Genomic DNA, 25,337 nt, shown 5'->3' on the forward strand with positions numbered 1-25,337 from the left:
GTGCACGCGTGTTCATGGTAAAGTATCGGTATCCCCAAACTATAAAAGGCACAGAGGCCAGTGGTCTCTCTGCTCTGGGTCTGTTCTTTGGATTTGGAGGGCTGCAAAAGGAAATTATTTGCCAGTTTCTCTGCATTTCATTCATTCTTATTTATTCAGTTAAATGTGACAGACTTTTTTTTTTAAATAGTTCATGTGAATTTGTCATTTTGGGTTCACTGTGGATAGCTGAGATCTTGAACATGTCTGTTTCAGGGCTGCTGGTATAGAAACTCTGAGCCACAGCTTTTCTGGCACCCCGAAACACAAAATGGAAATTAATTCTGTAATCATTCTCCAATTCCACCCCCATTCTGCGCCCCTACGTCTAGTCAGACATAAATGTATCACTTAAGAGAGCCGTGACCATGATCTAAATGTCAGTGATTAATACATGCATCAGATGATGATGGCCATGCCCTGACTCATGATGATGGGTTAAACAGCCAGGCACTAAAATTGCTGAATGTATTGAAGAGTGTGTTTCCCCTCACATAACATAACAGTTTGTTATCTGTTATTCACATGATCTACATTTAGAATGAATTCAGTTTGAAGCAGTGACCTCCCACTGTTTCCTCCTGTTATACAGATGCAAGGCACTACGTCAGTCAGCAGATATGTGATCAATGATCATAACTCATCCTTCTTCAAGGTGTATGGGGCCAACTTGATTTTAAAACAAAGCTGTTTACTTAAAACAAACCCCTTAGAATGAAATACTTCAGAGGAAGGTGCTTCCTGTTGCTCATTTTTCAAAGCCTCAGTGACAGCAGAGAACCCTGTGAGTATGATTATGTTTAGTGCTCGTACCTTTATGTGTGTTGCAGATTCTCATAACACGACCAGTGGCAGGTGAACTGATGTAAACAGCAAATCGCAGTGGCAAAATAGTGCTTGTGCTTATATTAAACTTGTCTTAAGGGTAATGATCCTTCGATGTCCATTTGCTTTGTTTTGGCCCGCATGTGACGTCGCTCATGACTCAGCCTCTTCCCTCATCGTTGGGCAGACTTAGGGACATATTATATAACTTTAGTTGAAGCAAGGGCTCTGGTGTAACCATCATTCTGCTTAAATTAATTCCCCACATGTTTTGAACTTTCTTAGAAAATGAATCAAAAAAACATGCAAGGCTAACCCTGACCGGGACTCCTCCCAGACATGAAGGATTGGGATAGGCTAATTGATGACTCTAAATTGCCCGTAGTGTCGTCTGTCTCTGTGTGGCAGCCCTGTGATGGTCTGACATCCTGTCCAGCATGTACCCTGACTTCCTCCCCGCAACCATGAACAGGATAAGTGGTTGATAATGGATGGATGTTTTGGAGTAATTTAATTACATTTGCAAATGAGACAATTTCTCTTCTAAACAAATGACAGCAAGGCCCTCTAAAATCCTTCCATCATGTCTTCCCCCATACAAATGCTGCAGTGAGGTCAATGCTCATATGACTTTCTTATCTGTTATTGTTTTGAGGTTATTAAAATAAAAATATAATTTACGATAACACAAAGACACTTCTCAGCTTCTTTGTCACGTTCAGTGCAGTCATGAACTCTATAAATTAATTAGCTCTGATTTGGAATTTAAGCAATGGGTGACTAAACCTCAACAGCAAAATACTCATCCTTCATTCTGAACAGATAGTTAACAAAGTTGATTATTATTTAAGCTTCTTTACTTGGATTGCAATTATTTTATGAAATACATTTTCCACAGTTAAACAGAAACCCCATCTCAGAGCATTTAGGTTAGTAGAGCCTGAAGCTGGTATACACACGGCTTAGTGCAGCTGAGCAGAGAGTTCCCTTATTCATGCAACCACTGGATTTTAGATGACTGCAATGTGATCCACCCTGTGCAGATTATCTTTTGTAACTTCAACAGGAAAGAGGGAGGCAGGCTGAATTTCCTCCCATTCCAGCTACAGCATACGAGGGAGCACTGCTGTTCAAGGTCAAGGGGGTTTTATAAGCCAAATTGCCTGAGCTTGTTACCATTTTTATCTTCGGAAATAATTCCCATGTGCACAATCATCATTTCGTGAATATGTATGGAGACAATTGACGGGTTTGTTCCTGTCTGTTCTATTCTTGGGAGCAGAGACAATCTGGCATGTTGTTATTGGGAAATTTCCCGTAGCAGCGAGGACTCACTCGCTTCTGAGTCGATGTGTACTGTAGTTGACTGAAGAGAGAGAGAGTGATTCATGGTGATTCAAACAGTCAGAAAATGGGTCTAAGGGGAATGTAATCACTATTTCTATTTCCCTGTGGAATATAAAGGCTGCTATATTCAATATTAAGGAGCAAATTACTACTTTCAAGCTTCCTGCTAATATTCCTGGATATCAAAACAATCAATTACTGTTGGTTTTGGCACAGAAATCTCTCCACCCACCGGAGTTTCAAGGCACTCTGAATTCCTAATGCATTATTATTACATCTATGGGTTCAGCTGCTCAGTAATGGCTCATAATAATCCATATGATGGATTTTGACAGTATTTTTGCAACATGAGGCAAGACATGTCACCATATCACATCCATTCATGCTGTGAGAGTGTGACGTCATCGTTTGTGTGCAGGGTCAACAGTATCTGTCACGGGAGGGGTGGAGGCTGAGTCAGACATCTGTGTTGGAGAGGATAAGCTCTATCAATGTTGTTGCAGTTCCCAGTGGTCACAAGGTTGTTAAAGGTCATGCATTGCATGGGACCTAATTACAACAACAGATGCTTGCTCATCCCGTACATTTAATAACTTCTCTGATGTGTGAAGAACCATTTTGGTGACGCAGCATTGTGAAAATTATCTTTTGGTGGAATTTATAGATGTTAATGCAGCTCATCAGGAGCACTTAAATGCAACACAAAGCCGTGCTCTCACTTGAGGCGATATATTGCCCGCTTAACTCTCTCTCCCTTGCAGAAACCTCATCACTTTATCTGGACGGATGTTTTCCCCCCTCTGGCTTCTATCGTAATGACCTTTCTCTTCCAGCCAGAACAGAGTCGCTTCCTATTTTCCATCATATAAGAATGAAACCTCATCTCATCAAGGGGGGATATAATAATAAAGACAATAGTACTAACATTTTAATATACATGATTACTAAAACTACCTTTGCCAGCATCAATAATTCTACCAAAACATTACCAAAATCTACAAAATAGTAGATTCAGGGGGGCACGGCCCTAACCTCTGGCAGCCAAGCACAACAGGGCTCAGCAGGGTCAATCTGCAAGGCCACCCCACACCCCTTGCTCATCATACATCTCGCAGCTGATTTTCACCCTTTTTCCTCTTTCTTTTCCCTTTCAACAAAGGTGATTTTTTTTATTTTTGACTGACTGACTGGTCCAGTAATGGGTCGCCTCCAGACCCTTATAGATGGGACTGGCCCATTGTAGGCTTGATCCCATAATAAAGAAAAAACAGAAACCAGACACTAGGAGGGGGGCTGTTTATTAGGGACTGCAGTCATTTCCTTTAGAAGATATGAAAGGGAGGGATTTAGGTGGCCCTACCTTCCTTCCCCGCGTCACTCGCTCCAGAGGGATTCCTTGCAGCTTCCATGGAGTAGCGGTCAGGGACAGAGCAGGGAACGGGCCTCGCAGTTTCTATGTGCTTTAGGTTTATTTACATCTGGCAGTCTATCTTACAAGTCATGCTGACCAAAATAATTCACATTAACGTATATGTACTCAGCTTACTGGGAAAAGCATGGTAAGGCTGAATCATTTAAGTAGACGATTTGTTTCTACAGTCAGAATTAACAACCCTACCGAGAATTTATTTACAACTGCTTCTTCAAATATATCCAGTTTCCTGAATGCACCAAAACACTTAATCAGGAATTGAAATCAGTATGAAGAAGACATGGGTTCAATAACTGCAAAGATTGAGGGAAACTTAGTTATAAATAATGAATTGGAAGCTACACGTGTGTTTCATGTGTACCTTTGCTTTATATGTTGCAGTATTGCAGTGTTATTTCTTTTATCCGGTAGGGGGAAGTGACGCCGCCGAGTTGCCGTAAAACTACAAGTAGAAGAAGAAGGAGGAGGAGCTGCGTGTTTGAAAGTGGCGGGCGGTAACAACATTCATCCCAAAGATACTGGATACACGGACTAAGGACAACACTAAATCAATAACATTCAAAAGTGGAAATTTTGTGAGTGTTTAATATTAGTGCTGATGAGAACCGCCGAATGCAGTTCTGTGATATTTAAAGTTTGAACTGGAGGAAACTTGAAGGTAATGTTAAGTTAAAGTTGAAGTCAATGTCTTGCTAATAACTAACGCCAGCTAGTTTGCTAGCACACGGTAACGTTAGTTGACATTAACGGTAAAGTGACGCCAGTTTTAACGTTAACTAAATGTCCGTCAAATGGGTTGAAGACTTCGTTTGCCCACCAGCATTGTTTTTAATGTATTTATGAAAAAAGAAGCACGACAACGTCCGATAACTATACGGTTGGTAGCTTAGCTGCTTTGCTTCAACGGTAACAGTGAGTGTGTTAACCTTATAGCTAACTTGCTTGTGTATCATAAAAAGAGATCGATAGAATGAAAGCACATTTTCATAAGAGCGGTTGGTTGTCACACAGCCCGGTTTTGATCGGTCTGAACGAAGGATGGACTTCAGGTTATGATGTCATCCTCAGACAGTCGTGCTCCATAGATGGTGAATAATGGACCAACTCATTGGACACCATGACAACCGCAACGGTGGATTAACCGTGACATGGCACACATTCACCACCGGAAGGCAGAACGTTCCTCCCAATTAAAACATACTTGAATATAACGTCTCCAACAAAACACCCAGTGTTCAGTAATAGTGAATTAACAATAACCCGTGTTATCCTGACGTTATGCTTCAAAATAATTGGACGAGCACATTGTAAATTCCTTTTTAAAGACATATTTCACTTTAATTTCAAGGCTATAATACTGTCCGCTCTTGTAATTAGTCAGTTTCGATTTTCTTTACTATATGGACCCACTGAAACACAAGATATTCATGTCATTTATATTCCTGTGTGTTCTCTGTGCACATTTGTCTGGTGAAATTATTGTATTTTACATTAATTCCTCACTAAATCCTCCAGTATTTTATGCTTACTCTGTATGAATGATGTTTCATCATTCATTAAGAAACTGAAGTAAAATACCTTTTATGTTGTTTAATAATATTTGTCATTGCAGTCAGTGAACAGATTGTTCAATGTGACTGGTATCTGATGTTTTTTTCCATTCATATCCATTCTGTCACATGACAGGAGCTATAACTGGTCTTCATTATTATTCTCTATATTCATCCTAGTCTGTTTCTTTTATTCCCGGGTGTATAGTTTTGCATCATGACACATGAGGATGCTAAGGTCATCCCAGTGCGGGTTGCCTTGCGATGCCGCCCGCTGGTACCTAAAGAAATCAACGAGGGATGCCAGTGCTGTCTCACTTATGTGTCTGGAGTGCCACAGGTCTGTGCTTAACAACAGTTGTCCTGTTTCACAGTAATATTTTGTAACACACCCATTAAATCCATGTGTGTATAATGTGTTTGTTTGTTTTTTGTTTATTTATGGCCATGCAACTACACTATGTGAAACAATGGCTAAATTGCGGTTTCTTTTTAGGTAATCGTTGGTACAGAGAAGGCTTTCACCTATGATTATGTGTTCGATCCGACTGCTGAACAAGAAGAGGTCTTTAATACGACTGTTTCCCCCTTATTGAGTGGGCTTTTCAAAGGTAGTTATATATTGTTAAAGTGATGATTTATTGAATTCTGCAAGAAAAATTGTCTCCCTGCTTTTACCCTGTAACAATGCAGGTTGTGCAACAAATTCATGGTTTTCGCAAAGACAATTAAGTGGAGACTTGACTGCACACGTGAAAATGAAAAATATAATTCAATTTGCCACAAAGTTAAATAATTGTTAAGATATGTTTTCGCTCTTCTTGTGTTTTGAATAATTTTGCATCCTGACTGAATTGTCCTTTTTGTAGGCTACCATGCCACAGTTCTTGCATACGGACAGACGGGATCGGGAAAGACCTTCTCCATGGGAGGAACGTACACATCAGCTCAAGAAAATGATCCTTCAGTCGGAGTTATTCCACGAGTTATCAGAAGGATCTTTGAGGAAAGGGAGAAGAGGACCAACTGTGAGTTCTGTCTTGCAGTATCATACCTGGAGGTTAGTGGTCATGCTGTTTACACTGTGTTTTTATGTAATTTAGAAATGTAGTTTGTTACTTTTCTTAAATAACTTACTTAAACTTTTCCATTTTTGATTGTAGATCTATAATGAAGACATATTGGACTTGCTGTGTACATCTAAAGATAAACCTGGCCTCAGCATTAGGGAAGACCCTAAAGAAGGCATTAAGGTGAGTGATTGACAGGCTTACAAGAATGAACATCCACATTGTTGCATTTCTTTGAAGCTTTGAGTAGGTAGAAAAACAAACCTCATTCTATACTTCGGCGACACCATTTAAATCAGTAGATTAGGGGTGAGAATATTTGGCATCACTTCGTTTCGATTAACGATTAGGAAGTTTTCCATTTAAGGACTTTTTTTTTTTTGTTGGAACGATTCGATTCTGTAACTTTCAACTGAAATTCTATATCCATGAAATAAACATGCAATAATGTGAGTGAGACTATTAGGCTGAAAGGTGAAAAAATAAACAGACAGCAGAATTACTTATTAAACATATTTATTCTATAAAAAAGGAGTCCTGTGTAATATTTTGCAAAAATGTAATTTAACATTGCTCAGTTATTTTGAACATTTTCCAACAGGCTACATGCTGGCAGGGGAGAGAGTGTCTTAAAACAATCATAATTAAGAATCGCGATTCATAAGATTTAAGGCATTTATATTGATTATTGGTGAAGCCAAAGCGATTCATTCTATTTATTTATTTTTAGCAGATTGATTTAGTTGAATTGGTAGGACTGACCATCGATGCATCGCATGAATCTTTACACTACTACAGTACATGTTAAAATGTAATAAGTGTGTCTGCTTTTGTTTAATTGGAACTATCGTTTTATTCCAGATCGTGGGTTTAACTGAGAGGCAGGTGTTCTCTGCCCAAGAGATGGTGGGGTGTCTGGAGGTTGGAAATTCTGCTCGCACCGTGGGTTCCACAGCGATGAACGCCGCTTCCTCGCGCTCGCATGCTATCTTCACCATCACACTGGAGCAGCGCAGAGGGACAGACAAGTCAGTTTGGTGGTGTTTTCTCGCACAATCACTTTGGCTAGTATTTGCCCCTTTTAACGTTAATATCCATCATTTTAAGTTAACACAAAGTGAAGCTTTAACATTGACATGCACACAAAATGCACGTTGACGGCTTTGTGTATTGTATTTGAGTAAACGATCAAATACATTTTTATTAAACCTGCTATGCTTCAGGTTAATCACTTTTGATTCACATATGTTTAATGTATGATACATGAGGAAAGGACAGCTGGATCTTGTTTAGGGACCTAAAAGTGCACTCTGAAAACAAGATGCCTGATTTTATGCCTTACGCTTGACCTAATCATTTTACTGTAATATTCATTCTTTACAAAGTGTTTTAGTAAATAATCAGATTTGGGTTTTGAATTATTATCTATTCTGTACTCCTGTAATCCTCATTAGAAGATGAAGCTCAAAGGAAGGCCTGTGTGTTGTTTATAGGGTGAAGTACAAAGACATTCACCTAAACTGGAATGGTGGGAAAGATTGGTTGAATATTTATGTAATCTTGTGTTGCAGAGCTGACTCGGTTGTTTCAAAATTGCACCTTGTGGATCTGGCTGGTTCAGAAAGGCAAAAGAAAACCAAGGCAGAGGGAGACCGTTTAAAGGAAGGTAAACTAAAAATATATTTATTATTACATTCTTATTTTTCATGATTCTCCCAGTGATATATAATGCACTGTAGTATAGTGTTTCTGTGTTGTCTCTCTCATTGTGAAAGTGCCTTTTAATAATAGCATTTTCGTTTTGATGCTGTTCATTTTCATCTTTAGGCATCAGCATCAATCGTGGCCTTCTGTCTTTGGGTAATGTGATCAGTGCCTTGGGGGATGAGAGCAAGAAAACCAGCTTTGTTCCTTACAGAGACTCCAAACTCACCCGCCTTCTGCAAGGTAAGCTTTGATTTACGATGATGTTCAAAAGTTACTTGGTGCTCATTAATCTCTGATACAATCACCACTTTGAGGACATTCAAACATGAGCAAACCTCGGCTGCTTCTGTTGTTATCGAACAGAAAGTTTTTCATTCTGCTTTATTGATTTGCTTTGTTGAATAGCAACATGTAATGCTGGAAATTGCTGAACAGGATCTGTGTAGCTTTACTCTTTATTCAATTATAATTAAAGGCTCTTTAACGACATTGTTGGCTGGTTCGAGTGTGTCCGACGTTAGTTTGACTTCAAGAGAACGTGGTGTTTACTAGGTCTACTTCACAACCCAGAGCACCTGATATTTTCTCTTTTTTTTATAATGTTGGTACATGCTTAAGGATCTGCGTATAGCTTTGCTTTTTGTTAATTTAATGCAAAAATGGCACGATTTCTGGTTAATACACTACAAAACAGAACGGTGTTCAAAGCACCAACAATGCAACATATTAAATGACTGCAGTATGATTTGACTAACCACTTTTGTGAATTGTTTTGTTGTTTGTCCTCAGATTCTTTGGGAGGCAACAGCCACACTCTGATGATTGCGTGCGTCAGTCCTGCAGACTCAAACATGGAGGAGACCATCAACACGCTGAGATATGCTGACAGGGCTCGCAAGATTAAAAACAAACCCATCGTCAATGTTGACCCCAGAGCTGCTGAAATGAACCGTTTAAAACAACAGGTAAAGAAAGTTTGGGGATATCTCATGTCTATGTGACCTCAGTTACTTGTTGGAAATATTTGAAGATTGATATGTTTATGATACACACCTATAGAGGTCCCAACTGTCTTGATTTATACACTTGTTTAGGTTCAAGAGCTGCAGGTGATGCTGCTTCATGCCCGAGGAGGAGTCGCTCCCGTGCTTTCTGGGTGAGATATAACATTTCCCAATAAACCAATGTCCCACCAGGATGTCGGTTAAATGCCCCCAGTCTGAGTATTTCCCATACCAACACTCGGCCCCTCTGTTACAGGCCAGAGTCAACGGAGAAGGTGACTAAGCTGCTGGACAGGAATCGCGCTCTGCAGGATGAGAACAACAAACTAAGCCGGGAGCTGAGTGAGGCAGCCGGACAGACTGCCTTCATGTTTGAGAAGATCATTATGGTGAGTCAGACCGTACCAACATCCACTAATCCGTCATCCAGAGTCATTGTTGAAAGCTGATGGGAAAACTGTGATGACGTATTTGTTTTTACCTATTGGTAGAACAAAGTCAAGAAAACTGACATTGAAATAAAACTTAATTTAGTTCATGTTTTTAGATGTTGTTTCCCTGACATCCATCATGTTTATCACGTGGTCTTTGCTTTATTTTATAGACGGAACAGTCAAATGAGAAACTACAAAGCAGATTGGAGCAACTGCGGGACCATGCAGCGTGAGTTTACAAAGGCATGAAGCCAGGAGAGCTTCAGGTCTAACGGAGCTTAAAGAGAACACAGAATACTTTTTTTTTTAATAACCAGTGCCACAATGATCATATTGAGCCACACTCTTTATTTACCTTTATTTCAGATGTGCAGTGGATCTTGAGAAAGTGTTGGAGACACTGGAGGACCAGGAGTTGAAGGAGAACGTTGAGGTGATGAGGAATCTGCAAGAAATCATCTTGGAGCTCAAGGTACACATGTCATGTTATATTATAACCCACCAAAACTCTGCAGTATGTAGTTATGTCCTTTTTCATTGGACATTATATAGACTTTTATAGATTTATTAATTATTTAATATGAATATAATTTAAATATAAATAAAAGGGTATCACTATCTTTGTTCTAAATAGAAAATTAATTACATTGAGCTTTTAATTTCGACCTTCAATGTCAAAAGCAAGATCAACGATTCTACCATTATCTATTTTTTCCTCTCGACCCCTGCCTATATTACTAAAAAAAAAAAAAAAAAATCAGGTACATTCTGTAACTTTTATTGAATATGGATAAAACTAAAACAAACATGGTTTATGTAAGCTGGCCGATGTTGTTGATGGACAATGACATGTAGTAACACTGGTATGGTCCTTTTAAGTAGCAAGTAGAAAGCCATGAAATCCAACAGTTGGATGTGCATAATATTGACTTTCATGGTTTCCCATTTGTTTTTGTGTTTCTAAGAATGAAAGTGCAGGCATCTCCGCCTCCATCGATGCTATGGCTGCAGGAGAGGATGGACCAGAGACGTCCGGGAATGGCAGTAAAAATGATGAATGCCCCTCAGTATGTTGACACTTGTTCTCTGATCTTCACATGAGAGGATGAAAAATTCTGCAGTGTTTCTGCCAATTCTGCCATGACACTAAATGTGCTCAGTACTGATAATGAAATTCAGTATTTGTTTAATGTATATGCTCTGTAGTAACACATCACACCAGTCTCCTCTGACTGAAACAAATGTAAAAGATGTTCCCCACCTCTACCACATTAAACAGGATGTCACTGGCATTGATGGTAAGGACTCCCCAGAGGGCTTTACAACCCATCATGCACTGCGGCAGGCCCAGCTCTCCAAGGAACTGATTGAGCTGAACAAAGTGTTGAGCTTGAAGGAAGCTTTTGTGAAGAGAATGTGCCAGAATGACACCCAGTTGGAGCCAATGCAATCACAGCACCAGGTAAGAGGATTTTAAAAATCAATTTTGACCGCAAATTAATTAATTTCAGTTGTTGGACTGAATACAATTCACTTAAGTTTGTGTCATTATTTTTTGTTGATCAGTATCAATTCTAAATTGTTGTGTTTATGGGGGGGGGGGGGGGGGGGGGGGGGGTACTAGCTCCCCAAAAAAAGCATAGTTTGCGTGTGATTATATTAATTAAGTGAGCCATTTGTTGAGAAATAATAGAGAAGTTTTAATCTTCTTGACAGGAAAATGTACAGACTCTACAGATTGCAGTGGATTCTCTGCAGAAGGAGAAAGAGGATCTTGTTTTGGCACTTCAGTCTGCAAAGAAAGACACCAACCAGGCTAAGTATGAACTCTTACATTTTTGGCTCGGGTTAGGTTAGATTGTGCCTGTAGCTTCATAATTTAGAAAACATATTACTATTGTGTTTTGACATAAAAGTAAGGTATCTTCATAGGCCATTACTTTCTACCTCCTGTTTTCTCTGACATACACTGCTTTCGTCTAGGCTCAGTGAGCAGCGGAGGAAGAGACTGCAGGAACTTGAAGGCCAACTGGGTGACATGAAGAAGAAGCTGCTGGAGCAATCCAAACTGCTGAAACTCAAAGAGTCCTCTGTTAAGAAAGTTGGCAATCTCATGCACGAGATACAGGTAACTAAGGATTTTCTTTACTTATACTTTCTTTGATGGTGAGCGGTGCATTGTGCAGGTTAAGTGTAAATGTGCATGTTTTTTTTCCTAATATCTGTATCGCTGTTCATACCAAAGATATTGTAATGTTAACAACTGCAATGTAGAAGATTTGATCTGATGCCATACACTGTGAAAGTCCTATCATGTGCACTGAGTTAGCCTGGACCGTTACTGATTTTTAAGATGGCTTTTAACATGTGTAAGGCACAGATGCCAAATCCATGCACAGTAATGCTGTGTTCTCTCAGGCTATGAAGAACCAGCGTACACAGCTGATGAGGCAGATGAGGGAGGACTCTGAGAAATTCAGAAACTGGAAGAGCAAGAAGGACAGGGAGGTGCTGCAGCTAAAGGAGAAGGTATGAGGCGCTCCAGTTCCCCCCCTGCAGGATGCTTTGTTTAGTCAACATTTTATACGTAAAACCATTCAATGTTGCTGCTAAATTATTATTTTTCATTTTCTACTTATTGATTTAGGTTACTGGGTTTCATGACTTCTCATTGGCTTCTTATCTGTTTTACAGGATCGTAAACGCCAGTATGAGTTGCTTAAACTTGAGAGGGATTTCCAGAAACAAGCCAATGTTCTGCGCCGTAAAACTGAGGAGGTGAGGTGTTGTCTGCAATTTCATTCAGATCTACAAGCAAATATGTTGTATTTAATATTTACTCATATATTTAGCAAGTACTATTTACCTGGTTGCAAACCTCTGAGTCACTCCCCCTGTTTCTCAATTTCTGCAAGCAAGTCAGTCTGAATATTAAACAAGTGTCAGGCTGTTAGAGTTTAGTATAGCTGGACATTATTGAAGCAGCTGATTGCTTGTCTTCCCCCTACAGGCTGCAGCTGCAAACAAGCGGTTAAAAGATGCTCTACAGAAGAGGAGTGAGGTTGCAGACAAACGCAACAGAGGAGTGGAGGGAGCTGCTGCAAGACTTAAGGTAGCACAACTTTGTTCTATGGCTTCTCTGTAGTCACAAAGACCTATTTTCCATTTGGTCCACTAGAATCATCTAAGTGCAAAAGCAGAACATAAGCTTGTGCAACATAACATAAACTTGAAGAAATGCAATATCTTAATCTCCCGCTAGTGTGTTTTACGTAACCATACAGATCTCGTTATGTGAATAGGAAATTCTTGTGAACTAGTTAAAAACAATGTCAGTTATTGAATGCTTGAACCTAATTGGTGACGAATCAAATTAGTTGATTTCTGTAGACGCTTGACCAGCAGAAAGTCCCTTCATCATCATCATGCAGCAGAGAGGATGAATGGTACCACGCAGGGCTGTTCATTCAACTGGTTATAAACAGTAGACTTCAAGGAATTTATGTAAGCATTAATTAGTCAGAGTATGTGAGGTTATGATGTTTTTGTAGCATATTTGCTTATAAGCCAATAAGGAACTATGATCTGGCATTAATTAGTCTAAATATCATGTATATCCCAAACGGATCCACATTGGACAAAGAGAATGTTTCTTAACTCTGTTATGTATTTATGTGATCAGACATGGCTTCTCAATGAAGTGGAGGTGATGGCAAGCACAGAGGAGGCCCGACGTCACCTCAATGATCTGCTGGAGGACAGAAAGGTCTTGGCTCAGGAGATCAACCACCTCAAACAGCAGCTCGATGCAGGGGGCCGACCTGCTGCCAAAATCAGGGTAGGATTTTCTCCCGTTGTGCACAAAATTGAGAATAAGTGAGACAAGCAGTGCACCAGCAATGATTTGCTTTGTGTTGTCCTTCCGTACAGCGTCGGACACTGATCATCTCTGAGCTGGAGACCCAGGGGGCGCTGGAAACGCCTCTGACCAAACAGGTGGAGAACCTGGAGACAGAGATGGCTCTCAGGTGAGTCTGGCAAAGCAACACAGACACTTTATCAAACTGTCTCTGCATTCTAATAGGCAGAATAACCTTCATTTAAATTGCTAAGCCACTGTGCTGCTCCTTCACACAACATGTATTGTGCTCACAGATTTTTTTAACAGCTATATGTGCTTGTATATCATATCATCGATGTAAAGATTTTGTGACTCTTTCAAACCACTATAAAACCACCCAAAAATATCTACAGGAAACATTGAATTCATTTTGTACGTTATTGCAGGAATTGTTGAGATTTGTGGATTTGCTCTTATCCTAACAGGAATGCCCAGATCGCTGACCTTCAGCAGAAAGTCATTGTCGCTGACAACGAGGGGCGTTCCAAACAGCGCCTGGACGGCATCACAAGCATCGTCGATGCCAAGTCTGCTCTTAAGCTCCTCATGGCTGAGGTGAGCAAATGCTAATACATCATTTTGTGTCCACACCTGTGTGTTAAATTAGTAATAGTACATTTATTTGTTGCTGCTCGTGTTTCCAAAAACAATCAATATTTCCCTTTTTTAAGCTGGTGTCTGCGAAAACAGCCAGTGGCAAACTGGAGAGCGAGCTCAAACAGGAGACAGGGAATGCACAAGATTTAAGGAAGATGATGGCTGATGAGAGAAACGTCATGTCCACCATGGACATGGAGCACCAGCAGCAGTTGCTGGAACTAGAGCAGAGGCATCAAGAGAAGGTGCTTATAGCTTTTACCACAATACTTATTAGAACCACTTTCCCAAGATAATCATACTTATGAAGCATGTATTTTCTCTTTCTCCCCTCTTTACAGGTCCATTACCTCCTTAATGAGCTAAAGAACAAACACATATTTGAGGAGCAGACCAAGCAGAAAGATGAGGAGAGTTCAAAGGAGAAGGAACTTCTCCAGCGCCTTAAAGTTCAGGTTTGTCTTCACCAGCTAAATAATGTTTAAGGAGCCTATTGAATCTGCATTTCTCCTTGTTTTTTGGAGAAACTGAACGTTAATCATGTCGTTATTTGTAACATAATTTTAGGAAGAAGAGCTTGAAAAGCTACGAAAATTAAGCGAGCAGAACCAGACACTGTTGGAGCAGAATGAGCAATATAAAGAGGTAAGCTTTATCATCAAGTCCAACATTATTGGCTTCCATCTGTTTTCATTATTATTACGTAAAGTTGCATTTACAGATGTGGTATTCATCTTTCATAATTATTATGAATGCCTCCCACTAGTGTATACCACACTGATGAGAGCAGGGACTTGCAGTAAACTATAATGATCCGATGACAAATCATTTGTCGTAAACTAAATTACATCGAGTATGACTGCAGGCAAGAAACACTTACCATGGAACAGCACAAATGTGTAACCATGTGAAGTGCTACATTTATCTCTACTAATCAGTGTGTGTGATTTGGCTCAAACCCAATCATGTTTTTATTCTTCCACAGAAACTCTCAGTGCTCCACTTGACAAGTGGAAAGAAAATCCTGGCGCCCGCAAGAAACAATGAAAAGAACCAGGATGACTCGTTTGAGTATGTTCCTCCAAAGGTAAGTTGTTTCAGATATTCTACCTCCATGCTTTGTGTTTTTTTTTTTTTTTTAATCCAAGGTTACTACAGGTTTCAATGCAAGTTGGTTAATGTAGGTTATTTCCCCATAGGCATTTACATGTTTTAGACAGGACCAATGTTTAAGTTCACTCAGAGAACAAAGCATTGCACAAAGAGTGAATGATTCTGTGAGCGGGATCTTTGATGAGCTGAGACGGAGATGTAAAATTCTCTAACTGAGAACTTGAGGGATATTCATTCAAAAATGCAAGTGTGTTGTTGATTTTTCTTTGTTTATTTTCTACAAACCAGCCTAAAGCGAAGCGCTTCACCACAGCTAAAGCCTCGCACAATATGGCAATCAGCGTCGAAGAGCTGATGTCTCCCAGTGAGGACGAGGACGAGGACGGGGTTGAGGCGGACGAGTGGCGTCCGGAGAAACCTGAGAGGGGACGCCGAACCTCAAAGAAAACAAAATCGAATGGGGTAAACCTGGGATTGGGGTTTGGGTCGTCTTCAATCTAGTAATTTGTGTATTAAACCATCAAGATCATACATGTTGACTGCCCACAGTGCTCAACTAACTACTAGATTAGTGACGTGTACGGCCGCTCAAAGTCAGCCTTTTGCTCTGTTGAGTTTGATTTCATCTTGTTGTATCTATCTTGAAAGATAGAGGCTGGTAATTAATCTGCCTACTAAGTCTGTATACAAGAGTTTAAAAGTACACATTTGCTCCGTCTCTTTTGGACATTGTTGAGATGTTTTTTAGGATCAGGATCGTGTTGTTGCTCGTGAAGTAAACGAATGTTGTGATTTGTCTTTTTAGTGTGCGTGTAAAGGTCGCTGCAGCAACAAGCAATGCAGGTGCCGCAAAGGAAAGCTGACATGCGGGGAGAACTGCCAGTGTGATCATGAGAAATGTCGAAATATGGATAACCAGGTGCTTGCTCAGGTAAGGTATTTCACAATTTCCACGCTATTGGTGTGGTGCAGGAATATCTTGAAAAAATAGCATTTTACAAATCACAAATTACAGAAGTGACTGTTTACCTATCAATGACTTTGCTTCCAGACAATAATTCTGGCCAACGGTATTTTATTTTATATATTTTTTAAATGTTTACATCTCTTCAAATACTACCCCATTGTTGGAGTAAAATGAACAAGATTCTGTTTTTTTTCCATGATAGCTTCAGAATAAAGTGAAGTTCTGTGCATCTGCAGGTGCATGTTTACATTATTCTGTGATCAATTTGTCAGAATTTCTAAGCATGTACGAGACGATTTCATAAATCAAGTTATATCCATAGATTGCATGTTCTTAAATCAGACTTTCACAAGATCATATTAGCGTATCCCTGCTATTCCTATGGGAATGAGTGGGAACCTGAAATAAGCAACGTTCTCAGTCTTGGACTTTTAAATCTTTTCAGGATGCCAGTCAGGCAGAAAGTGTTTCCAGAGACTCTGCGACTCTTGAAGACCCCGTCTCCGTCAGCCCCGACAACTCCACGTTCTTCAAGCCCCCGTCTTGTACACCGACCAAGAAGGTAAGCCGGCTCCTTCTGAAGATTTGGCAATACAAGGAATAATGTCCATACATTTCTCTTCGTTATTGATCTGTCACCACTTTAGTACCTGTTCATTTAGGCAATTGCTGCAAATCCACAACATCAAATACAGTGATGTCTAAAAATGTTATGATTTGTAAATATGTTTTACATAGTATCTTACCTGCAATGCTTGTTGTTGCCACAGGATCTTTAAAGGATGTAACGCAGGACATACTAATTATGTACTCATGCGCACTATTCAGGTCCTAAAAGAAATTGGAGACATGGGACATGCCACTGTAGACCTGAAGTTGGTCAGGAAGCCCAGCTTTACAGAGGAAGACGAGGAGGAGGAGGAAGAGGATGATGACAAGGACAGAACGACGGTCAGCTTCCTCAAGAAGAAGAAAAGAATCCTGACCAGTTTCCAGAACAGTTTTTTCTCTGGATGCACTCCAATCAGAGAGGAATCTTAATGAGGACAGAGCAGGGTCGGCCTTGTTACCTTAGGTGTCCATATTTGTGTGTGTGTGTCTGTGGTTAAATGTTTTGTGTTTTCAGTCTCCTCTTTTTCTACGTGACTTTACTGTCCTGTACTGTAACATGAAAGTAGCTGGTGATTTTATGACACTCTGATTTCTGTAGAGGGGAACACAAGGACTGTGAATAGCATTACATCGTTTACTGGAATTCACAATGAGATGGTCGAAACATGTACATACTATTTTAGTTTAACTTGTTAGATTATATTTCCTATGGATTAAGATTACACTTTGCTAATTTGAAAAATCAATCGTCCATCACTTGAACACATCATCACACAGCGTCTTTGGGAGCAGTGTTTTCGGTTTTCACCCTGCTTTTACTATCACCTGAATAAAGTCTTACAGTCAAATCTGGTTTTTAACCAACATTTTCTCTCAATGTGTATCAGTGTTTAATCTCAGTGTCATAAATTGATGGAAAATCATTTATTAAATTCAAAGTCTGTTATGATTAACGCTTTAAATTATTGACATTGAATTTGAAAAAATCTAAACTGATGCATTGCATTCATATTGTACTAATCTAAATGTGTAGTGTTGTCAAGGGTTCATTTTAACTTGGTTTTAGATCTTCATACACACATTTCTTTCCTTCAAATCCCCCAAAAGCTCATAGGAACAAAATAAAAGCTGAATAGCAAAATCACATTGTCTTTGGTGCTTTTGTTTTGCGGATTATTTTGACCACAAGGGCTGGAAAACCTGAGGCTTGTCGAGAATTAGAATTTATTTAGGTCCCGAGAACAAAGTCAGTTTGCTGGATCTAATTAGCTCCTCTGTTACGACGTTCTACTGTCACATATGTTTTGTGTCTATAACAAAAGCCTCAGTTTGTTTCAAAGGATTTTTGGGAGATTTCCTTCAGGCTGAATTATGAGCAGAGGACTGAAGTATTTCCTGACACATGGTCAGCAGTCCACGGCGTTCTGGCCAGCAGACTATGGTTAGGAATCAGATGAGTTAAAAAGTGTTGACTGTTAGAGAGCACAGCTTCTTTTTATCAAGCAAAACTGTCCAAAATATAATGCTTCCAGCGTTTCCACTATTTAAAGATTTGCTTCTGTTATGATTCCCTAATTTAACACCTTTGGTATTTTGGACATTTCTGATGGGAAACTATTAAAGAATTATGACCAAGATATGTACTGGTAATAAGCTTGTCGGTCAGTATTTGTGTCATGTTATAGGCTACGCTGTAAATTACCAGTACATACATGAGTTTATGCTGCGGAAAACGGTTTGGTCGCTTGTAAATTACAAAAACAAACAAACCTTAACATTATTAACACCTCCATATCCTCCTGAATAAACTATTATTGGCAGTTAGTACGACCGTTACTGCCTCACAGCACAAGTAGATCATAATAAACCTGTGTGTGTGTGTGTGTGTGTGTGTGTGTTGGGGGTCGATGGAGTTTTTGATGAATCCAATCGTTAACATTTCAGCTCTCGTTACCCAGCCTGCACTTTATGTAGGAACAGACGCTCTCCACCTGATGGCGTTTCAAATCGCTGCCAGTTCTTCTGCAGTCTCCCAACATTTTCACCTGATCACCAGCAGAGCCCGGTGCTCCCAGCATGGGGACGTCTTTGGCTGACGGCTGCTTCCCAAGCCAAACACAAAGCAAGACAATGCAGCATTGTTTAACCAGACAATTGTTTTTTTTTTCTGATACAAAGTAAAGTATACAAAGTACATCCCGACGTGAACAAAAACAAATGTATTTCACCAAAGAAGGGACATGGAGGCAGAGATTTAGACAAGCAACACATACAGATTTGAGCAAGAAAACAAACTCCCAGGATGAACCAGCACAGAAACCATCAGATTGAGTGGAGAGATTCCATCGGGCTTCTGGGAAATAAGTTATGAAGACTCCCTTCATGAATAGAAATAATATTCATCACATCTCTGATGTTGGGATAAAAGAGAAATGAGAGGATGATTCTATGAGGAGGCGGCAACTTTGTTTGGGATTTTAGAAAAAGTTTGAGGAGAAGAGAGGCAACGCTGCAAAATCAGGGTCCTTCACATGCTGGATACGTGACAGGTTTAGGGGGGGAGAGTGGTGGGTGGGTGGGGGTGAAGTATCACCTCAGAGAAATACAAAAACAGAGCCTGATTTAAAAAATACATCAGACAAAATCCTATATCCTCTAATCCTCTATCTGTCTATAGTGGAAAATCCATCACATCAGATCTTTCATTTGCCATGAATCTCTACAATATAAACGTGTAACCTGCAGTATTTGGGAATGATTCTTAATGTCAATGCATTTTAGCCTATATAGCCAATAATATAAGAATCTACCTTTTTAGCTCATTATCTGATAATGATGATTGCCAAGGAGAAAATCAATGTACACAAGTCATGAAATGTGTTGATTGGTTACATATTTGCAGCCACTCCCTACTTCAGATGACTTCACGTTGTTACAGCTCGCTCTCCTGATGAAGGTCCAGTAAATAATGTACTTTTAGCAGCGTGCAGGATTTTGTTTCCAAGACTATACGCAACAGATTACAGTATTATTTGTTGTGGTGGACCTCTGCTCTCGGCTACAGTTTCTTTCGCATATGAAAATGTTTCTGACTGCTCAGGAGCCGATAAGGAGCCGGAGGCCTGCTGCTTGGTTGCAATGCATTCTGGTCACCATTAGTGGGCGTGGATGTTTGAATGCGGAAGTGTATTTCTGCTTTTTTGTATGAGCTTGTAGATGATGAGGCTGCTAAGTATCTGACAGGGCTTTGTGTTTGTTAGGCGTTGGCGCCTCAACGCTACATGGAAATAATGAGTTGAAAAATGTAAATGAGCTCATGAAACGATGAGAGAAATATACAAAGAGCAAAAAGTAAAGTAAGAAACGTGTCACAGAGGGAAATAGGGGCTCGCAGCATGTGAGTGACCATCAAAACTCGGCACGTATTAGACATCATTTCGTCGGCACAAAGTAAAATGTAAGAAAGGAGACTGAAGCTTGAGATTGTTTTGACGTAAAATCAGCAAAAATGATCTCAGAAAAGTCCATTAAAAGAACACAATAGAGCCAATCCCTTCTTGAAATGAGAATATCGAGCGGTGAGATTTGAGCAGTGCACGTGACCTTGTGCACAAGATAATTTCATGCTCAGCAGATTGATGTTGTTATCTGATCTAAATTGCAGCAGAAATGATTATGACCTTAGGCACAGTGGATTCAAAGGAGCAACAAAGGACTTTATCTGTGTGACGGATTAATGCTGTGCACATATTCTCTCTCTTGGAGACACTGGACTCTGCACTCAGGGATACCGACCCCTTGAACTTCTGAGATAAGATAGCCCAAGTATACGAATAAAATAGGGGGCAGAACATGTAAGAAATGCTATTACTTAAAAGGAAAATGTCTATAAATCACTACCATTATATATATTTTTAACCACATTTAAAGAGTTTGTGATTCAGCCGCACACAGTGATTTCTTGTGAGGAAATAACATTAGGACAACAACCTTTGCTGCTGATATACATTCTGTTTCATTATGAATCTCTTCCTTTAACTTCCGTCAGTGGAAGTTCAATAGATAACGTCCCTTTTATCTTCCAGGCACTCCTTTAATAAATCAGAGAGGATAGATAATATAATATCCATTTAAACATAAAAATCTAGAGTGACGTATAACACTGATGGTAAGCGATTATTTAAGCCAGTCCAAATGTTATGTGTTAAACAGTTTACTACCTGTAGTTTGTGTCACATGAGACATTTCAGGGCTCTAAAGTTAAAGAATTACACATCTGGTGGAGTTTATCACTTACCATCACTTCAGATTTCCTTCTCGATTAAATGATATAAAGTTGGGTGGTTTTTTTTTTTGCTCTCTGTACTTACTGTGATTGTTTGCTACATTATTTATGTTTTTAATGCATCCGAAGGTGAACCCTCCTCCTCTCCCCCAATCTTTAACAGCCTTTTATTGTGCTGTCGTTCCCTCCGTGACTACAGTCCACGCTGTCATTCTTCCTCCTGTGATATTGCTTCACAGCCCTGACTTTCATATCTGCTTGTTCCAGTAATTGTGTGAAGGTGTGTGTGTGTGTGTGTGTGTGTGTGTGTGTGTGTGTGTGTGTGTGTAGGTGTGTGTGTGTTTGTGTGTATGTATATTCCAGAAGGGCAGTGGTAAGCATAGATTTGGCTGCACGTGCTGATACTAAGGATCATTATGCTGCGGCTCGTGTCACGCTGCTTTTACAAGCAAAGCACAAAAAACAGGGAGTTTCTTTTTTTGTCCTAAATCTCAATTCATGTGATGAAGGTCTTGTGGATGTGGATGATGATGTGGTAGATCACACAGAGTTCAAGGGTTTCAAATCATCAGTAAGACTCAGAAAAAAAGCCCATTTTACAGTGGGTTTTGTCCTGCGGGCCATGTGAGCTGTTGAATACATATTTTGTGCAGGGACAAAAGAGATGTGCTTGACGCTGGCCCTACCCTCCGTGTCAGTCAGTGTGGAATCAGGATGTTGGACTGAGGGGCAGGGCGCCGGGCCTGTTAAATATTGACTGCAAGTGTAATAATTAACCTTCCACCAACTCCTGATCTCTTAAACTGGCGGCTCTGCCTCGCTGCCATTGCTTCGTCGTCTTTGCTGACATTTACATCGGAATGTGTCTCTCTCTGCTCGCTTGTCAGTCTCACCCTCTGTGTCTTCACCTGTCTTGTCTGTTCTGTTTCTTCTCTTTCTGCATTTCCCCTCCGCCGCTCCGGCCCGGCTCCCCCGTGTCACAACACCCTGCTGGTCTCGAAAACCTTTGGCCTCGTCCTGGGAAAGCCACCGGGCGGGCCATGCATCTAAAGGTGAGTACAGGTCTCACCCAAAACTGAATCCTATGTGAAATGTACAGGATTAAAACAATATTTTTTAATCAAAAGAATGCCAGACAAAAGCAGGTGTTAAACTGGGAAAAAATATATATTTTCAGCATATTTTTGAAGTTACTACATTGTTTGAGGATATGTATCATAAGCCAAAGTCTGTCTTAAACTTATAAAGTCTAAATACTTAAATATGCTTTAAGCTTAAGTGATTCTGTGTTTTGCTCTTTTCTAATATTTGAAAATGCAGACACAAAAGTCAAACAAGCTAGGTGTAATAGGTCATCATTTTCAAATTCATATTTCTGTCTTGGAAGAGGCGATGGATGCATTGGTCTATCCAACAGAGTAAAAAGCATCCAAGTGCTAGCATGGATGGTGTAACAGAGCTGCTAATGATTTAATTGCTTTATTGCTCTGTTTTTTACCCGTGCAGGGTTTTACTACGAGGCAAAGTCTACCGAGATAGTTCTCTTTAAGCTCAACCAGGCTGGTTGAACAAAGAACAAAATGTATTGCAGGATTTGAAAAATAACTTTATGCTCAAACCGATTGAATATCGGCAAACGACGAAGCCAATCTTTAAGTAATTATGAGGACAAACGTCAGTGTAAGCAGGAAATGCAGAGCCTGCAGGTACATAGGTCAGACACACCCATATATTCACATATTGAAAAGCGCCCTCATGTTGACAACAACCATAAAATCTGTTATCTATACAGGCCTTGGCCCTTTGGCCGTGCTGTTGGAAGAGTGTGACCAATGATTCCATCTAGAGGCAATAAAACTGGGAGGAGGAAATTGCTGGGTCAAAGTCACTTGCAACAGGAGACTCCTCTCGTACTAAAGCAGCTGCCTCCAAGTCGAGATCCTGAGTTAACCTTCTCCTGCTACCTCTTCACCTCTCTCTCTCTCTTCGTCTCAGGTATTTCCACATCGGCATCCAACGCTGGAAGTGTGAACCCGTGCCGGGTCCATCCACCCGTGACACGACTGACTTGGAGATCGGCTGGAGAAGCTGCGGTTTGCCGTCGGCGTTGAGCCTTCTGGTGCTTGCTGGATGTAACAGCAACTCCATGTGGAAGCTGGGTCTGTTCCAGTGGAGGTGCCGTTACCTCCAGAGAGCTACCGAACACAACGCAGCGCTCTTCCCGACAGCTCTGGAAAAGCCATTTTTATTTTGAAGTAGCTGAAGAACGATGGGACACAAGGTGATGACCTATGAATTGACAGCCAGTGGTTGTAACATCTGCCTGTCAGTTCTGTAGGCCACTGCTGTGTTTGTCCCTCTGAATACAAAAAAGAAGGTTTTGGTTTCATGGAGTCCAGAGTCGGCGCATCAACGAACCAATTGTGACTTTTGTGGCTTTTATGTGAATCACAGTCGTTTGTTAAGCAACTTTTACAATGAATAAAGTCTGAATGTGTTAATATATGCGTGGAGAAGTCTGTCGTTTATTCTCTGTTGGTCTGATTAGTTTGTGTAGCCAAGGTAAGTCACTTTTTATTTAAACAACTCAAAATCCTTATAAAGGGCTTAAGATAGATGTTTGCTTAAGACGTTAAGCAAACATAATTATGATGTGCTCATAGTTGGAAACAAGTCGACTTGACATTTTGGAGGGTCCAAACTCACAATAAGTTTTACATACACAATTAAACTGATCATATACAGACATAAACAACAAATTCAATTTCAATCAACATTGAAATTGACTTAATATCTAGAGTGCCATTAATTAAAATCCCAAACTCCAAAAATCAACTTAAAGGTGCTCAATATGAAATTCTGATTCTATCTAGTGCCTCTACACAGCTCTCATCATGGCGACGGTTGAGCCGGCAGCTAGAATATGATAACAGTGCAAACAATGGCAACAGTGCTGACAGAGCTGGCAGGGATAACCTGAGGGAGAACCGGAGGGCGGCCGCTAAAAGCTTCCACTCCGACACCATCGGCCATGGTTCCAGTTGTGACTGCTGTCCCAAAATGCCACTTTGCATTCTTTTCTATTAATAATTCCCCATTTAAAACCTCTAATCCATATCTCACACTGCACCTTTCGCACTGTGCTTTACTCTAGGCGTGCTTTAAAGGGATAGTTCAGAATTTTGGACATAAGATGTGTTCGAGACGTCTGGAGACGTTTTCAAGAAATTTCATTCAGTTCTTCTAGTTGCCGAGTTCGCTTGTGCTATGGCTAGCGCAAGTCAACGGTTCTTAGCTAGACAGGCATTAAAAACAGTCTTGCCCACTCCACAGTGCACCCATGACAAATCCATTAAAAAACTAGACTGTCGATGTACATATGTGTTGATAGAATGTTTGAAATAAAACCAACCTTGCATTTTTAAGGATTTATGTCTCAGCAGCAGCAGCAGCGTGTCATACTTCCTAGTAGGCTATGGCAGCGGCGGAGGGAAGTTACCGGTTTACCTGCTGTCATTGCTACAGACGCAGAGTATCCTGCAGTGCTAGTTTCTTCAATCTCACAGAAATGGACACTTTTGGAGAATATACTAAAACTTTTGAAGACTCTGATGAGGAGTTTTTTCCACCCAAACCCAACCGTACCTGTACGAGCCGGAATATACAGAGGAAGAATTGTGCGAGAGGGATGCTCAAAGGGCAGAACGTGAACGAGCGTCTGTGGAGACCGAGATAGCCCCCGCTGGAGCTGAGAACCGGGGCCGAACAAACGGAGACTGGTGGTGCCAGGAGGGAATCCCCCGCAACGCGTCCAAGGGTTTACGGGTCTATGGACGGAGCAGAGGTCCGTCTTCGCGGTGAGTAATTGTGGCTTCGCGCGGCCGTGAGCTGCCCGGTGTTTGAGTGAGCTCCAAGGGCTTTTCAGACAGCCTTAGGGGCACAAGTGCCGAGAGTTCGGCGGTGTTGAGCCGCATGTTTACCGGCTGGATTGCGAGCGGCACGTCTTAGAGTTTAAAGTCCGACGGGGAGTCCGCATGTGTGGATTCGCGTGGCCGTGGGCTGCCCGGTGTTTGAGTGAGGACCAAGGGCTTTTCACCCAGCTCTGAGGGCACAAGGCCTGACTATTCGTCGGTGTTCATGTGTCTATTTACCGGAGGGAATCCCCGCAACGCCTCAGAGGGTTTACGGTTTTCCGGACGGAGCAGTGGTCCGGGTTCGCGGTGCATAATTGTGGCTTTGCGTGGCCGTGGGCTGCCCGGTTTTTGAGTGAGCTCCGAGGGCTTTTCAGACAGCCTTGGGGTCATAAGTACCGACAGTTTGGCACGGTTCGATTGCCTATTTACGGGCAGTATTTCGGGCGGCGCGTCTTAGAGTTTTGAGTCCGACGGAGCAAAGTAAAGTTCCGCTGCTGCTGAGAAACTAGTTCCTCAAAAAATGGATGATTCATGCGATGC

General features: G+C 40.8%; 1 protein-coding gene across 3 annotated transcripts; it reads left to right on the forward strand.

Moving 5' to 3' along the window:
• The first annotated feature begins 4,126 nt into the window (after positions 1 to 4,126).
• kif4 (kinesin family member 4) lies at positions 4,127 to 17,744 on the forward strand. 3 transcript variants are annotated; one of them, XM_084029272.1, is made up of 31 exons: positions 4,127 to 4,301; positions 5,402 to 5,533; positions 5,690 to 5,804; positions 6,063 to 6,253; positions 6,357 to 6,446; positions 7,125 to 7,291; positions 7,835 to 7,929; positions 8,091 to 8,210; positions 8,760 to 8,935; positions 9,065 to 9,126; positions 9,231 to 9,363; positions 9,579 to 9,637; positions 9,775 to 9,880; positions 10,374 to 10,475; positions 10,688 to 10,870; positions 11,125 to 11,228; positions 11,392 to 11,536; positions 11,827 to 11,937; positions 12,103 to 12,186; positions 12,419 to 12,520; positions 13,091 to 13,246; positions 13,339 to 13,436; positions 13,735 to 13,864; positions 13,981 to 14,151; positions 14,248 to 14,361; positions 14,474 to 14,551; positions 14,892 to 14,993; positions 15,308 to 15,481; positions 15,825 to 15,950; positions 16,432 to 16,548; positions 16,815 to 17,744. In XM_084029272.1, the coding sequence occupies exons 2-31, from the start codon at positions 5,411 to 5,413 to the stop codon at positions 17,025 to 17,027; spliced, it is 3,747 nt and encodes a 1,248-aa protein (XP_083885398.1). In that variant the 5' UTR covers positions 4,127 to 4,301; positions 5,402 to 5,410; the 3' UTR covers positions 17,028 to 17,744. The 3 variants fall into 3 exon arrangements, with proteins under 3 accessions (XP_083885398.1, XP_083885397.1, XP_083885399.1); XM_084029271.1 differs by having other exon boundaries at positions 4,127 to 4,300; positions 5,393 to 5,533; XM_084029273.1 differs by having other exon boundaries at positions 4,200 to 4,218.
• The last annotated feature ends 7,593 nt before the right edge of the window (positions 17,745 to 25,337 follow it).

Source organism: Eutrigla gurnardus (assembly GCF_963514095.1).
Source record: "Eutrigla gurnardus genome assembly, chromosome: 15".
In the NCBI taxonomy this organism is placed as follows: Eukaryota; Metazoa; Chordata; class Actinopteri; order Perciformes; family Triglidae; genus Eutrigla; species Eutrigla gurnardus.